The sequence below is a fragment of the Phyllobates terribilis genome, unplaced genomic scaffold (assembly GCF_046119375.1).
Source record: "Phyllobates terribilis strain yellow unplaced genomic scaffold, ASM4611937v1 Scaffold_2__4_contigs__length_985480577, whole genome shotgun sequence".
NCBI lineage: Eukaryota > Metazoa > Chordata > Amphibia > Anura > Dendrobatidae > Phyllobates > Phyllobates terribilis.
The window spans coordinates 49,969,337-49,988,368 of record NW_027362762.1 but is presented as its reverse complement, the minus strand read 5'-3'; the positions used below and the strand labels follow the sequence as shown (position 1 = coordinate 49,988,368).

Genomic DNA, 19,032 nt, shown 5'->3' with positions numbered 1-19,032 from the left:
TTTCGTTTTTTTTTGCACCAAATTCTTCAACATGGTGCACGTTGTTAAGGAATTTTACGCAAGGTCAAAACTTTATTTTTATCTTTCACCTGTTTTGCAACTTTTTATGTCTTAAAAATTTGTGTAAAAATATCTGACATATATAAAAATCACTCCAGGGGAGGTCTAGAGTATCACTGCGCCAAATTTTTTAACTTTTATAAAAAGTCCAAAACATTTAGAAATCCTAATCTCCACCGACAATGGTGAACACATAAAATAGACTAAAAAAGGTGCAAGTTATAAACAGATGAAAGCACCAAAAATCAGATAAAAAAAGGCACAAATTCAGTAATGAATTGGGGCCATTGAGTTACATGATAAAATGTTATCTGCCTGCAATCACCACTAAGAGGCGCTTAGGAGCCCACTACATTCTGTGTTCTTTAGGATTTTGCTATTTAGCTATTGAGCTCCCTCTACTGGTGGCTGCAGGTAGGTAGAATTTCATCATTTAGAGCTATGGGTCCGATTCATCATTGGCGGGGGGGAGTTGTAATTTTTTTGTCTTGTGTTATTCATTGACAATTTTAGCACCAAATAGACTTGGAAAAAGGCACAAATGGAAAGATGACGTTGGTGCAAACAAAGAAAAGGTTAAAAATGTCAAAAACAGGCGCAAATGCAATAATAAATTGGCCCTTAAGGTTGATTAACTTTTTCAATGTTTTACTTATCCTGATTTTGAGCTACATGGTTTCTTCTCCAATAACATCTAAATTTAAGTTCAGTATTCTGGTGGTTTGCTGTTATCAGAGCAGTGCATGATGGGAGCAACTGAATGCACCGCCCCTTTAAATGTAAGTTATTAGGGATTGTAAGAGTGCAGTGTTACATTGCCATCTAGTGGTGAGATATGGTAATGGAAGCAATAACCTTTGAGCTAATATATTGAGAGTGGCGGTAGGACACAGGTAAGAACTATAGGTCCTCAACTTTATCTGCCGCCTCCGTTGTCTTTTTATCCCCACAGAGATGGACATGTCGATATCAGAGGACAGCTATGTCAGAAGTCTCCCGACCACCCCAAGTGCCAGACCCAATGCCGAACACAGGGGCTCTGGTGAGATTGCCTGAGAGAGAGACAAAGAATGCCCAGAACCGCCCATGATGCCAGCGACAGCAATGACCAACCATGCCCAGGTCCATATAGAAGTTGTAGCCCCTCTGTGACATTATCACCCTGACCATGGACTAGACTAAATCAAATTCCAGGACAAATGGAGAATGAACTGGCGCCCGATCTTCCCAAACTGGTGATAGAAAAGAGGGATGGTTTCGTATCGTGACCATTCAATACTCTGATTCCACATGCTAAAGCCCTCCAGGCAAAACTATTGGCACCCATAGTGCCAGCCTCATGATAGTCCTGCAGTGTCAGAATCATTGTGGAACCCATAGCGGTGCCCACAGTACCAGCCTCATGATAGTCCTGCAGTGTCAGAATCATTGTGGATCCCATAGCGGTGCCCACAGTACCAGCCTCATGATAGTCCTGCAGTGTCAGACTCATTGTGTAGCCTACAGTGCCAGACTCAACATAGTCCTGCAGTGTCAGGCTCATTGTAGTGCCCTCATAGTAACAGTCCTGCAGTGTCAGACTTATTTTGGTGCCATCACTGCAATCTTCATAATAGTCCCTACAATGTCAGACTCATTGTAGTGCCAGACTGCCAGTGTCATAATAGTCCTGCAGTGTCAGACTCATTGTGGTGACCACAGTGCCAGTATCATAATAGTCCTGGAGTGTCACACTCATGGTGGCACCCATAGCGGTGCCCCCAGAGCCATCCTCATCATAGTCCTGCAGTGTCAGGCTCATTGTGGCACCCATAGTGGTGCCATCCTCATCATAGTCCTACAGTGTCAGACTCATTGTGGCACCCATAGGGGTGCCATCCTCATCATAGTCCTGCAGTTTCAGGATCATTGTGGCACCCATAGCGGTGCCCATGGTGCCATCCTCATCATAGTCCTGCAGTGTCAGGATCATTGTGGCACCCATAGCGGTGCCCACAGTGCCATCCTCATGATAGTGCTACAGTGTCAAACTCTTTGTGGTGCTCACAGTGCCAGCGTCATAGTAAACGCACAAATCCGTTCCAGCGCTGTTGTCAGCAACTAAAGAGCGACAAATGAGCCGCTCATCAGTGGTCGCCAACAGCCGCATCCTCTTCCTGTGCTGACCTCTGTCACTAGATGGGGCTGTGTAGCCAGAGGTCTCCATCACTGATGGTCACTCCTCAGTGCTGCCCCTGCAGGCAAGGAGGAGTCATTTTGCACATTTTTCATTGTCACGATTGATTATTAGGAAGCATCTATTGACTCAGTAAACTAGAATCAGTTAGGACTCCTAGAGTCCGGGATCAGACATCATAAGCAGGGGCCCTCGGACATGTGACAACAAACACAGATACCTATAGATTTCAGCTAAACTATTGCACTTGTTTTCGTATCCCTTGCCAAATGTACCAAAAACTGGGGCTCGATATATGCCGTAGAGCCCCCGAGTCCCGGCACACCATCCCCCGCAATTCCTATCATATTTTCTGCCATTTCGCTGGATCTTGGACATATGAGGCCCAGAGTCTCCTGCTCTTGTATGTTGTACTGTATATAGCACCAAAGATTGACCTCTCTGACAAAACCTGTATATCCTGGGATTTATAGTTCCACAGGGGCTGGCAAGGCGTGGGTCGCACTTGCTAAGCCGATATTGGGCAATGTTTTCTATCCTATTTTTATGTAGATGGCGGCTTGTATTTTGTATGGTTATTGTGCTTTTTGTATTATTGCAAGGAAGGACATTTATAGTGTCAGGCACACATTATGTTTTGAATAAATATATAATATTTTCTCATTTTCATCGATTTAGAAAATGATTATGTTTGAGATTTTACTGTCAGATCTGAAGTGAAGAAGCTGCTGCTTAGAGCAATAATGTATTTTCCTGTGAAGACTCGTCTGATGTGAAGGCGGCACTGCCCGGCCTGTGACGTCAGACATGTTTGCTGCTTATTAAAGAAAAAGGATTTTTATACAAAAGTTGTACTGTATCTGTATCATTAATATAAAAATAAAAACATCGTATTGTTCCGTTCACAATTTCTGTTCACTAAAATGTTTGTTTTTCCTTTATTATACCCCAGAGCTGCACTCACTATTCTGCTGGTGCAGTCACTGTGTACATACATTACTGATCCTGAGTTACATCCTGTATTATACTCCAGAGCTGCACTCACTATTCTGCTGGTGCAGTCACCGTGTACATACATTACATTACTGATCCTGTACTGATCCTGAGTTACATCCTGTATTATACTCCAGAGCTGCACTCACTATTCTGCTGGTGCAGTCACTGTGTACATACATTACATTACTGATGCTGAGTTACATCCTGTATTATACCCCAGAGCTGCACTCACTATTCTGCTGGTGCAGTCACCGTGTACATACATTACATTACTGATCCTGTACTGATCCTGAGTTACATCCTGTATTATACTCCAGAGCTGCACTCACTATTCTGCTGGTGCAGTCACTGTGTACATACATTACATTACTGATCCTGAGTTACATCCTGTATTATACTCCAGAGCTGCACTCACTATTCTGCTGGTGCAGTCACTGTGTACATACATTACATTACTGATCCTGAGTTACCTCCTGTATTATACTCCAGAGCTGCACTCACTATTCTGCTGGTGCAATCACTGTGTACTTACATTACATTACTGATCCTCTACTGATCCTCAGTTACATCCTGTATTATACTCCAGAGCTGCACTCACTATTCTGCTGGTGGAGTCACTGTGTACATACATTACATTACTGATCCTGTACTGATCCCGAGTTACATCCTGTATTATACTCCAGAGCTGCACTCACTATTCTGCTGGTGCAGTCACTGTGTACATACATTACATTACTGATCCTGAGTTACATCCTGTATTATACTCCAGAGCTGCACTCACTATTCTGCTGATCCAGTCACTGTGTACATACATTACATTACTGATCCCGAGTTACCTCCTGTATTATACTCCAGAGCTGCACTCACTATTCTGCTGGTGCAGTCACTGTGTACATACATTACATTACTGATCCTGAGTTACATCCTGCATTATACCCCAGAGCTGCACTCACTATTCTGCTGGTGGAGTCACTGTGTACATACATTACATTACTGATCCTGTACTGATCCTGAGTTACATCCTGTATTATACTCCAGAGCTGCACGCACTATTCTGCTGGCGCAGTCACTGTGTACATACATTACATTACTGATCCTGAGTTACATCCTGCATTATACCCCAGAGCTGCACTCACTATTCTGCTGGTGCCATCACTGTGTACATACATTACATTACTGATCCTGTACTGATCCTCAGTTACATCCTGTATTATACTCCAGAGCTGCACTCACTATTCTGCTGGTGTAGTCACTGTGTACATACATTACATTACTGATCCTGAGTTACATCCTGTATTATACTGCAGAGCTGCACTCACTATTCTGCTGGTGCAGTCGCTGTGTACATACATTACATTACTGATCCCGAGTTACATCCTGTATTATACTCCAGAGCTGCACTCACTATTCTGCTGGTGCAGTCACTGTGTACATACATTACATTACTGATCCTGCGTTACATCCTGTATTATACTCCAGAGCTGCGCTCAGTATTCTGCTGGTGCAGTCACTGTGTACATACATTACATTACTGATCCTGAGTTACATCCTGTATTATTCTCCAGAGCTGCACTCACTATTCTGCTGGTGGAGTCACTGTGTACATACATTACATTACTGATCCTGCGTTACATCCTGTATTATACTCCAGAGCTGCGCTCAGTATTCTGCTGGTGCAGTCACTGTGTACATACATTACATTACTGATCCTGAGTTACATCCTGTATTATACTCCAGAGCTGCACGCACTATTCTGCTGGCGCAGTCACTGTGTACATACATTACATTACTGATCCTGAGTTACATCCTGTATTATACTCCAGAGCTGCACTCACTATTCTGCTGGTGCAGTCACTGTGTACATACATTACATTACTGATCCTGCGTTACATCCTGTATTATACTCCAGAGCTGCACTCACTATTCTGCTGGCGCAGTCACTGTGTACATACATTACATTACTGATCCTGAGTTACATCCTGTATTATACTCCAGAGCTGCACTCACTATTCTGCTGGTGCAGTCACTGTGTACATACATTACATTACTGATCCTGAGTTACATCCTGTATTATTCTCCAGAGCTGCACTCACTATTCTGCTGGTGGAGTTACTGTGTACATACATTACATTACTGATCCTGAGTTACATCCTGTATTATACTCCAGAGCTGCACTCACTATTCTGCTGGTGCAGTCACTGTGTACATACATTACATTACTGATCCTGCGTTACATCCTGTATTATACTCCAGAGCTGCGCTCGGTATTCTGCTGGTGCAGTCACTGTGTACATACATTACATTACTGATCCTGAGTTACATCCTGTATTATACTCCAGAGCTGCACTCACTATTCTGCTGGTGCAGTGACTGTGCACATACATTACATTACTGATCCTGAGTTACATCCTGTATTATACTCCAGAGCTGCACTCACTATTCTGCTGGTGCAGTCACTGTGTACATACATTACATTACTGATCCTGAGTTACATCCTGTATTATACTCCAGAGCTGCACTCACTATTCTGCTGGTGCAGTGACTGTGTACATACATTACATTACTGATCCTGAGTTACATCCTGTATTATACTCCAGAGCTGCACGCACTATTCTGCTGGCGCAGTCACTGTGTACATACATTACATTACTGATCCTGAGTTACATCCTGCATTATACCCCAGAGCTGCACTCACTATTCTGCTGGTGCAATCACTGTGTACATACATTACATTACTGATCCTGTACTGATCCTCAGTTACATCCTGTATTATACTCCAGAGCTGCACTCACTATTCTGCTGGTGGAGTCACTGTGTACATACATTACATTACTGATCCTGTACTGATCCTGAGTTACATCCTGTATTATACTCCAGAGCTGCACTCACTATTCTGCTGGTGCAGTCACTGTGTACATACATTACATTACTGATCCTGAGTTACATCCTGTATTATACTCCAGAGCTGCACTCACTATTCTGCTGGTGCAGTCACTGTGTACATACATTACATTACTGATCCTGAGTTACCTCCTGTATTATACTCCAGAGCTGCACTCACTATTCTGCTGGTGCAATCACTGTGTACATACATTACATTACTGATCCTGTACTGATCCTCAGTTACATCCTGTATTATACTCCAGAGCTGCACTCACTATTCTGCTGGTGGAGTCACTGTGTACATACATTACATTACTGATCCTGTACTGATCCCGAGTTACATCCTGTATTATACTCCAGAGCTGCACTCACTATTCTGCTGGTGCAGTCACTGTGTACATACATTACATTACTGATCCTGAGTTACATCCTGTATTATACTCCAGAGCTGCACTCACTATTCTGCTGATGCAGTCACTGTGTACATACATTACATTACTGATCCTGAGTTACCTCCTGTATTATACTCCAGAGCTGCACTCACTATTCTGCTGGTGCAGTCACTGTGTACATACATTACATTACTGATCCTGAGTTACATCCTGCATTATACCCCAGAGCTGCACTCACTATTCTGCTGGTGGAGTCACTGTGTACATACATTACATTACTGATCCTGTACTGATCCTGAGTTACATCCTGTATTATACTCCAGAGCTGCACGCACTATTCTGCTGGCGCAGTCACTGTGTACATACATTACATTACTGATCCTGAGTTACATCCTGCATTATACCCCAGAGCTGCACTCACTATTCTGCTGGTGCAATCACTGTGTACATACATTACATTACTGATCCTGTACTGATCCTCAGTTACATCCTGTATTATACTCCAGAGCTGCACTCACTATTCTGCTGGTGTAGTCACTGTGTACATACATTACATTACTGATCCTGAGTTACATCCTGTATTATACTGCAGAGCTGCACTCACTATTCTGCTGGTGCAGTCGCTGTGTACATACATTACATTACTGATCCCGAGTTACATCCTGTATTATACTCCAGAGCTGCACTCACTATTCTGCTGGTGCAGTCACTGTGTACATACATTACATTACTGATCCTGCGTTACATCCTGTATTATACTCCAGAGCTGCGCTCAGTATTCTGCTGGTGCAGTCCCTGTGTACATACATTACATTACTGATCCTGAGTTACATCCTGTATTATTCTCCAGAGCTGCACTCACTATTCTGCTGGTGGAGTCACTGTGTACATACATTACATTACTGATCCTGTACTGATCCTGAGTTACCTCCCTTATTATACTCCAGAGCTGCACTCACTATTCTGCTGGTGCAGTCACTGTGTACATACATTACATTACTGATCCTGCGTTACATCCTGTATTATACTCCAGAGCTGCGCTCGGTATTCTGCTGGTGCAGTCACTGTGTACATACATTACATTACTGATCCTGAGTTACATCCTGTATTATACTCCAGAGCTGCACTCACTATTCTGCTGGTGCAGTGACTGTGCACATACATTACATTACTGATCCTGAGTTACATCCTGTATTATACTCCAGAGCTGCACTCACTATTCTGCTGGTGCAGTCACTGTGTACATACATTACATTACTGATCCTGAGTTACATCCTGTATTATACTCCAGAGCTGCACGCACTATTCTGCTGGCGCAGTCACTGTGTACATACATTACATTACTGATCCTGAGTTACATCCTGCATTATACCCCAGAGCTGCACTCACTATTCTGCTGGTGCAATCACTGTGTACATACATTACATTACTGATCCTGTACTGATCCTCAGTTACATCCTGTATTATACTCCAGAGCTGCACTCACTATTCTGCTGGTGGAGTCACTGTGTACATACATTACATTACTGATCCTGTACTGATCCCGAGTTACATCCTGTATTATACTCCAGAGCTGCACTCACTATTCTGCTGGTGCAGTCACTGTGTACATACATTACATTACTGATCCTGAGTTACATCCTGTATTATACTCCAGAGCTGCACTCACTATTCTGCTGGTGCAGTCACTGTGTACATACATTACATTACTGATCCTGAGTTACCTCCTGTATTATACTCCAGAGCTGCACTCACTATTCTCCTGGTGCAATCACTGTGTACATACATTACATTACTGATCCTGTACTGATCCTCAGTTACATCCTGTATTATACTCCAGAGCTGCACTCACTATTCTGCTGGTGGAGTCACTGTGTACATACATTACATTACTGATCCTGTACTGATCCCGAGTTACATCCTGTATTATACTCCAGAGCTGCACTCACTATTCTGCTGGTGCAGTCACTGTGTACATACATTACATTACTGATCCTGAGTTACCTCCTGTATTATACTCCAGAGCTGCACTCACTATTCTGCTGGTGCAGTCACTGTGTACATACATTACATTACTGATCCTGAGTTACATCCTGCATTATACCCCAGAGCTGCACTCACTATTCTGCTGGTGGAGTCACTGTGTACATACATTACATTACTGATCCTGTACTGATCCTGAGTTACATCCTGTATTATACTCCAGAGCTGCACGCACTATTCTGCTGGCGCAGTCACTGTGTACATACATTACATTACTGATCCTGAGTTACATCCTGCATTATACCCCAGAGCTGCACTCACTATTCTGCTGGTGCAATCACTGTGTACATACATTACATTACTGATCCTGTACTGATCCTCAGTTACATCCTGTATTATACTCCAGAGCTGCACTCACTATTCTGCTGGTGTAGTCACTGTGTACATACATTACATTACTGATCCTGAGTTACATCCTGTATTATACTGCAGAGCTGCACTCACTATTCTGCTGGTGCAGTCGCTGTGTACATACATTACATTACTGATCCCGAGTTACATCCTGTATTATACTCCAGAGCTGCACTCACTATTCTGCTGGTGCAGTCACTGTGTACATACATTACATTACTGATCCTGCGTTACATCCTGTATTATACTCCAGAGCTGCACTCACTATTCTGCTGGTGCAGTCACTGTGTACATACATTACATTACTGATCCTGAGTTACATCCTGCATTATACCCCAGAGCTGCACTCACTATTCTGCTGGTGCAATCACTGTGTACATACATTACATTACTGATCCTGTACTGATCCTCAGTTACATCCTGTATTATACTCCAGAGCTGCACTCACTATTCTGCTGGTGTAGTCACTGTGTACATACATTACATTACTGATCCTGAGTTACATCCTGTATTATACTGCAGAGCTGCACTCACTATTCTGCTGGTGCAGTCGCTGTGTACATACATTACATTACTGATCCCGAGTTACATCCTGTATTATACTCCAGAGCTGCACTCACTATTCTGCTGGTGCAGTCACTGTGTACATACATTACATTACTGATCCTGCGTTACATCCTGTATTATACTCCAGAGCTGCGCTCAGTATTCTGCTGGTGCAGTCACTGTGTACATACATTACATTACTGATCCTGAGTTACATCCTGTATTATTCTCCAGAGCTGCACTCACTATTCTGCTGGTGGAGTCACTGTGTACATACATTACATTACTGATCCTGTACTGATCCTGAGTTACATCCTGTATTATTCTCCAGAGCTGCACTCACTATTCTGCTGGTGGAGTCACTGTGTACATACATTACATTACTGATCCTGCGTTACATCCTGTATTATACTCCAGAGCTGCACTCACTATTCTGCTGGCGCAGTCACTGTGTACATACATTACATTACTGATCCTGAGTTACATCCTGTATTATACTCCAGAGCTGCACTCACTATTCTGCTGGTGCAGTCACTGTGTACATACATTACATTACTGATCCTGAGTTACATCCTGTATTATTCTCCAGAGCTGCACTCACTATTCTGCTGGTGGAGTTACTGTGTACATACATTACATTACTGATCCTGAGTTACATCCTGTATTATACTCCAGAGCTGCACTCACTATTCTGCTGGTGCAGTCACTGTGTACATACATTACATTACTGATCCTGCGTTACATCCTGTATTATACTCCAGAGCTGCGCTCGGTATTCTGCTGGTGCAGTCACTGTGTACATACATTACATTACTGATCCTGAGTTACATCCTGTATTATACTCCAGAGCTGCACTCACTATTCTGCTGGTGCAGTGACTGTGCACATACATTACATTACTGATCCTGAGTTACATCCTGTATTATACTCCAGAGCTGCACTCACTATTCTGCTGGTGCAGTCACTGTGTACATACATTACATTACTGATCCTGAGTTACATCCTGTATTATACTCCAGAGCTGCACTCACTATTCTGCTGGTGCAGTGACTGTGTACATACATTACATTACTGATCCTGAGTTACATCCTGTATTATACTCCAGAGCTGCACGCACTATTCTGCTGGCGCAGTCACTGTGTACATACATTACATTACTGATCCTGAGTTACATCCTGCATTATACCCCAGAGCTGCACTCACTATTCTGCTGGTGCAATCACTGTGTACATACATTACATTACTGATCCTGTACTGATCCTCAGTTACATCCTGTATTATACTCCAGAGCTGCACTCACTATTCTGCTGGTGGAGTCACTGTGTACATACATTACATTACTGATCCTGTACTGATCCCGAGTTACATCCTGTATTATACTCCAGAGCTGCACTCACTATTCTGCTGGTGCAGTCACTGTGTACATACATTACATTACTGATCCTGAGTTACATCCTGTATTATACTCCAGAGCTGCACTCACTATTCTGCTGGTGCAGTCACTGTGTACATACATTACATTACTGATCCTGAGTTACCTCCTGTATTATACTCCAGAGCTGCACTCACTATTCTCCTGGTGCAATCACTGTGTACATACATTACATTACTGATCCTGTACTGATCCTCAGTTACATCCTGTATTATACTCCAGAGCTGCACTCACTATTCTGCTGGTGGAGTCACTGTGTACATACATTACATTACTGATCCTGTACTGATCCCGAGTTACATCCTGTATTATACTCCAGAGCTGCACTCACTATTCTGCTGGTGCAGTCACTGTGTACATACATTACATTACTGATCCTGAGTTACATCCTGTATTATACTCCAGAGCTGCACTCACTATTCTGCTGATGCAGTCACTGTGTACATACATTACATTACTGATCCTGAGTTACATCCTGCATTATACCCCAGAGCTGCACTCACTATTCTGCTGGTGGAGTCACTGTGTACATACATTACATTACTGATCCTGTACTGATCCTGAGTTACATCCTGTATTATACTCCAGAGCTGCACGCACTATTCTGCTGGCGCAGTCACTGTGTACATACATTACATTACTGATCCTGAGTTACATCCTGCATTATACCCCAGAGCTGCACTCACTATTCTGCTGGTGCAATCACTGTGTACATACATTACATTACTGATCCTGTACTGATCCTCAGTTACATCCTGTATTATACTCCAGAGCTGCACTCACTATTCTGCTGGTGCAGTCACTGTGTACATACATTACATTACTGATCCTGCGTTACATCCTGTATTATACTCCAGAGCTGCACTCACTATTCTGCTGGTGCAGTCACTGTGTACATACATTACATTACTGATCCTGAGTTACATCCTGTATTATACTCCAGAGCTGCACTCACTATTCTGCTGGCGCAGTCACTGTGTACATACATTACATTACTGATCCTGAGTTACATCCTGTATTATACTCCAGAGCTGCACTCACTATTCTGCTGGCGCAGTCACTGTGTACATACATTACATTACTGATCCTGAGTTACATCCTGTATTATACTCCAGAGCTGCACTCACTATTCTGCTGGTGCAGTCACTGTGTACATACATTACATTACTGATCCTGAGTTACATCCTGTATTATTCTCCAGAGCTGCACTCACTATTCTGCTGGTGGAGTTACTGTGTACATACATTACATTACTGATCCTGAGTTACATCCTGTATTATACTCCAGAGCTGCACTCACTATTCTGCTGGTGCAGTCACTGTGTACATACATTACATTACTGATCCTGTACTGATCCTGAGTTACCTCCCTTATTATACTCCAGAGCTGCACTCACTATTCTGCTGGCGCAGTCACTGTGTACATACATTACATTACTGATCCTGAGTTACATCCTGTATTATACTCCAGAGCTGCACTCACTATTCTGCTGGTGCAGTCACTGTGTACATACATTACATTACTGATCCTGAGTTACATCCTGTATTATTCTCCAGAGCTGCACTCACTATTCTGCTGGTGGAGTTACTGTGTACATACATTACATTACTGATCCTGAGTTACATCCTGTATTATACTCCAGAGCTGCACTCACTATATTGCTGGTGCAGTCACTGTGTACATACATTACATTACTGATCCTGCGTTACATCCTGTATTATACTCCAGAGCTGCGCTCGGTATTCTGCTGGTGCAGTCACTGTGTACATACATTACATTACTGATCCTGAGTTACATCCTGTATTATACTCCAGAGCTGCACTCACTATTCTGCTGGTGCAGTCACTGTGTACATACATTACATTACTGATCCTGCGTTACATCCTGTATTATACTCCAGAGCTGCACTCACTATTCTGCTGGTGCAGTCACTGTGTACATACATTACGTTACTGATCCGGAGTTACATCCTGTATTATACTCCAGAGCTGCACTCACTATTCTGCTGGTGCAGTCACTGTGTACATACATTACATTACTGATCCTGTACTGATCCTGGGTTACATCCTGTATTATACTCCAGAGCTGCGCTCAGTATTCTGCTGGTGCAGTCACTGTGTACATACATTACATTACTGATCCTGAGTTACCTCCTGTATTATTCTCCAGAGCTGCACTCACTATTCTGCTGGTGCAGTCGCTGTGTACATACATTACATTACTGATCCTGAGTTACATCCTGTATTATACTCCAGAGCTGCACTCACTATTCTGCTGGTGCAGTCACTGTGTACATACATTACATTACTGATCCCGAGTTACATCCTGTATTATACTCCAGAGCTGCACTCACTATTCTGCTGGTGCAGTCACTGTGTACATACATTACATTACTGATCCTGCGTTACATCCTGTATTATACTCCAGAGCTGCACTCACTATTCTGCTGGTGCAGTCACTGTGTACATACATTACATTACTGATCCTGAGTTACATCCTGCATTATACCCCAGAGCTGCACTCACTATTCTGCTGGTGCAATCACTGTGTACATACATTACATTACTGATCCTGTACTGATCCTCAGTTACATCCTGTATTATACTCCAGAGCTGCACTCACTATTCTGCTGGTGTAGTCACTGTGTACATACATTACATTACTGATCCTGAGTTACATCCTGTATTATACTGCAGAGCTGCACTCACTATTCTGCTGGTGCAGTCGCTGTGTACATACATTACATTACTGATCCCGAGTTACATCCTGTATTATACTCCAGAGCTGCACTCACTATTCTGCTGGTGCAGTCACTGTGTACATACATTACATTACTGATCCTGCGTTACATCCTGTATTATACTCCAGAGCTGCGCTCAGTATTCTGCTGGTGCAGTCACTGTGTACATACATTACATTACTGATCCTGAGTTACATCCTGTATTATTCTCCAGAGCTGCACTCACTATTCTGCTGGTGGAGTCACTGTGTACATACATTACATTACTGATCCTGTACTGATCCTGAGTTACATCCTGTATTATTCTCCAGAGCTGCACTCACTATTCTGCTGGTGGAGTCACTGTGTACATACATTACATTACTGATCCTGCGTTACATCCTGTATTATACTCCAGAGCTGCACTCACTATTCTGCTGGCGCAGTCACTGTGTACATACATTACATTACTGATCCTGAGTTACATCCTGTATTATACTCCAGAGCTGCACTCACTATTCTGCTGGTGCAGTCACTGTGTACATACATTACATTACTGATCCTGAGTTACATCCTGTATTATTCTCCAGAGCTGCACTCACTATTCTGCTGGTGGAGTTACTGTGTACATACATTACATTACTGATCCTGAGTTACATCCTGTATTATACTCCAGAGCTGCACTCACTATTCTGCTGGTGCAGTCACTGTGTACATACATTACATTACTGATCCTGCGTTACATCCTGTATTATACTCCAGAGCTGCGCTCGGTATTCTGCTGGTGCAGTCACTGTGTACATACATTACATTACTGATCCTGAGTTACATCCTGTATTATACTCCAGAGCTGCACTCACTATTCTGCTGGTGCAGTGACTGTGCACATACATTACATTACTGATCCTGAGTTACATCCTGTATTATACTCCAGAGCTGCACTCACTATTCTGCTGGTGCAGTCACTGTGTACATACATTACATTACTGATCCTGAGTTACATCCTGTATTATACTCCAGAGCTGCACTCACTATTCTGCTGGTGCAGTGACTGTGTACATACATTACATTACTGATCCTGAGTTACATCCTGTATTATACTCCAGAGCTGCACGCACTATTCTGCTGGCGCAGTCACTGTGTACATACATTACATTACTGATCCTGAGTTACATCCTGCATTATACCCCAGAGCTGCACTCACTATTCTGCTGGTGCAATCACTGTGTACATACATTACATTACTGATCCTGTACTGATCCTCAGTTACATCCTGTATTATACTCCAGAGCTGCACTCACTATTCTGCTGGTGGAGTCACTGTGTACATACATTACATTACTGATCCTGTACTGATCCCGAGTTACATCCTGTATTATACTCCAGAGCTGCACTCACTATTCTGCTGGTGCAGTCACTGTGTACATACATTACATTACTGATCCTGAGTTACATCCTGTATTATACTCCAGAGCTGCACTCACTATTCTGCTGGTGCAGTCACTGTGTACATACATTACATTACTGATCCTGAGTTACCTCCTGTATTATACTCCAGAGCTGCACTCACTATTCTCCTGGTGCAATCACTGTGTACATACATTACATTACTGATCCTGTACTGATCCTCAGTTACATCCTGTATTATACTCCAGAGCTGCACTCACTATTCTGCTGGTGGAGTCACTGTGTACATACATTACATTACTGATCCTGTACTGATCCCGAGTTACATCCTGTATTATACTCCAGAGCTGCACTCACTATTCTGCTGGTGCAGTCACTGTGTACATACATTACATTACTGATCCTGAGTTACATCCTGTATTATACTCCAGAGCTGCACTCACTATTCTGCTGATGCAGTCACTGTGTACATACATTACATTACTGATCCTGAGTTACCTCCTGTATTATACTCCAGAGCTGCACTCACTATTCTGCTGGTGCAGTCACTGTGTACATACATTACATTACTGATCCTGAGTTACATCCTGCATTATACCCCAGAGCTGCACTCACTATTCTGCTGGTGGAGTCACTGTGTACATACATTACATTACTGATCCTGTACTGATCCTGAGTTACATCCTGTATTATACTCCAGAGCTGCACGCACTATTCTGCTGGCGCAGTCACTGTGTACATACATTACATTACTGATCCTGAGTTACATCCTGCATTATACCCCAGAGCTGCACTCACTATTCTGCTGGTGCAATCACTGTGTACATACATTACATTACTGATCCTGTACTGATCCTCAGTTACATCCTGTATTATACTCCAGAGCTGCACTCACTATTCTGCTGGTGTAGTCACTGTGTACATACATTACATTACTGATCCTGAGTTACATCCTGTATTATACTGCAGAGCTGCACTCACTATTCTGCTGGTGCAGTCGCTGTGTACATACATTACATTACTGATCCCGAGTTACATCCTGTATTATACTCCAGAGCTGCACTCACTATTCTGCTGGTGCAGTCACTGTGTACATACATTACATTACTGATCCTGCGTTACATCCTGTATTATACTCCAGAGCTGCACTCACTATTCTGCTGGTGCAGTCACTGTGTACATACATTACATTACTGATCCTGAGTTACATCCTGTATTATACTCCAGAGCTGCACTCACTATTCTGCTGGCGCAGTCACTGTGTACATACATTACATTACTGATCCTGAGTTACATCCTGTATTATACTCCAGAGCTGCACTCACTATTCTGCTGGCGCAGTCACTGTGTACATACATTACATTACTGATCCTGAGTTACATCCTGTATTATACTCCAGAGCTGCACTCACTATTCTGCTGGTGCAGTCACTGTGTACATACATTACATTACTGATCCTGAGTTACATCCTGTATTATTCTCCAGAGCTGCACTCACTATTCTGCTGGTGGAGTTACTGTGTACATACATTACATTACTGATCCTGAGTTACATCCTGTATTATACTCCAGAGCTGCACTCACTATTCTGCTGGTGCAGTCACTGTGTACATACATTACATTACTGATCCTGTACTGATCCTGAGTTACCTCCCTTATTATACTCCAGAGCTGCACTCACTATTCTGCTGGCGCAGTCACTGTGTACATACATTACATTACTGATCCTGAGTTACATCCTGTATTATACTCCAGAGCTGCACTCACTATTCTGCTGGTGCAGTCACTGTGTACATACATTACATTACTGATCCTGAGTTACATCCTGTATTATTCTCCAGAGCTGCACTCACTATTCTGCTGGTGGAGTTACTGTGTACATACATTACATTACTGATCCTGAGTTACATCCTGTATTATACTCCAGAGCTGCACTCACTATATTGCTGGTGCAGTCACTGTGTACATACATTACATTACTGATCCTGCGTTACATCCTGTATTATACTCCAGAGCTGCGCTCGGTATTCTGCTGGTGCAGTCACTGTGTACATACATTACATTACTGATCCTGAGTTACATCCTGTATTATACTCCAGAGCTGCACTCACTATTCTGCTGGTGCAGTCACTGTGTACATACATTACATTACTGATCCTGCGTTACATCCTGTATTATACTCCAGAGCTGCACTCACTATTCTGCTGGTGCAGTCACTGTGTACATACATTACGTTACTGATCCGGAGTTACATCCTGTATTATACTCCAGAGCTGCACTCACTATTCTGCTGGTGCAGTCACTGTGTACATACATTACATTACTGATCCTGTACTGATCCTGGGTTACATCCTGTATTATACTCCAGAGCTGCGCTCAGTATTCTGCTGGTGCAGTCACTGTGTACATACATTACATTACTGATCCTGAGTTACCTCCTGTATTATTCTCCAGAGCTGCACTCACTATTCTGCTGGTGCAGTCGCTGTGTACATACATTACATTACTGATCCTGAGTTACATCCTGTATTATACTCCAGAGCTGCACTCACTATTCTGCTGGTGCAGTCACTGTGTACATACATTACATTACTGATCCTGAGTTACATCCTGTATTATACTCCAGAGCTGCACTCACTATTCTGCTGGTGCAGTCACTGTGTACATACATTACATTACTGATCCTGAGTTACATCCTGTATTATACTCCAGAGCTGCACTCACTATTCTGCTGGTGCAGTCACTGTGTACATACATTACATTACTGATCCTGAGTTACATCCTGTATTATACTCCAGAGCTGCACTCACTATTCTGCTGGTGCAGTCACTGTGTACATACATTACATTACTGATCCTGAGTTACATCCTGTATTATACTCCAGAGCTGCACTCACTATTCTGCTGGTGCAGTCACTGTGTACATACATTACATTACTGATCCTGAGTTACATCCTGTATTATACTCCAGAGCTGCACTCACTATTCTGCTGGTGCAGTCACTGTGTACATACATTACATTACTGATCCTGAGTTACATCCTGTATTATACTCCAGAGCTGCACTCACTATTCTGCTGGTGCAGTCACTGTGTACATACGTTACATTACTGATCCTGTACTGATCCTGAGTTACATCCTGTATTATACTCCAGAGCTGCACTCACTATTCTGCTGGTGGAGTCACTGTGTACATACGTTACATTACTGATCCTGTACTGATCCTGAGTTACATCCTGTATTATACTCCAGAGCTGCACTCACTATTCTGCTGGTGCAGTCACTGTGTACATACATTACATTACTGATCCTGAGTTACATCCTGTATTATACTCCAGAGCTGCACTCACTATTCTGCTGGTGCAGTCACTGTGTACATACATTACATTACTGATCCTGAGTTACATCCTGTATTATGCTCCAGAGCTGCACTCACTATTCTGCTGGTGCAGTCACTGTGTACATACATTACATTACTGATCCTGGGTTACATCCTGTATTATACTCCCGAGCTGCACTCACTATTCTGCTGGTGCAGTCACTGTGTACATACATTACATTACTGATCCTGTACTGATCCTGGGTTACATCCTGTATTATACTCCAGAGCTGCACTCACTATTCTGCTGGTGCAGTCACTGTGTACATACATTACATTACTGATCCCGAGTTACATCCTGTATTATACTCCAGAGCTGCACTCACTATTCTGCTGGTGCAGTCACTGTGTACATACATTACATTACTGATACTGAGTTACATCCTGTATTATACTCCAGAGCTGCACTCACTATTCTGCTGGTGCAGTCACTGTGTACATACATTACATTACTGATCCTGAGTTACCTCCTGTATTATACTCCAGAGCTGCACTCACTATTCTGCTGGTGCAGTCACTGTGTACATACATTACATTACTGATCCTGAGTTACCTCCTGTATTATACTCCAGAGCTGCACTCACTATTCTGCTGGTGCAGTCACTGTGTACATACATTACATTACTGATCCTGAGTTACATCCTGTATTAT

At 42.9% G+C, this 19,032-nt stretch overlaps 1 protein-coding gene across 3 annotated transcripts in view; it reads left to right on the top strand.

Annotated features, from left to right (window-relative positions):
- Positions 1–3,084, top strand: part of GDPD4 (glycerophosphodiester phosphodiesterase domain containing 4) — a 105,881-nt gene extending 102,797 nt beyond the window's left edge. For all 3 annotated transcript variants that reach the window (XM_073661658.1, XM_073661653.1, XM_073661665.1), the window contains one exon: positions 1,013–3,084. In XM_073661658.1, the coding sequence (XP_073517759.1) occupies positions 1,013–1,116 (104 nt within the window). In that variant the 3' untranslated portion in view covers positions 1,117–3,084. The remainder of the gene's footprint in view (positions 1–1,012) is intronic.
- The last annotated feature ends 15,948 nt before the right edge of the window (positions 3,085–19,032 follow it).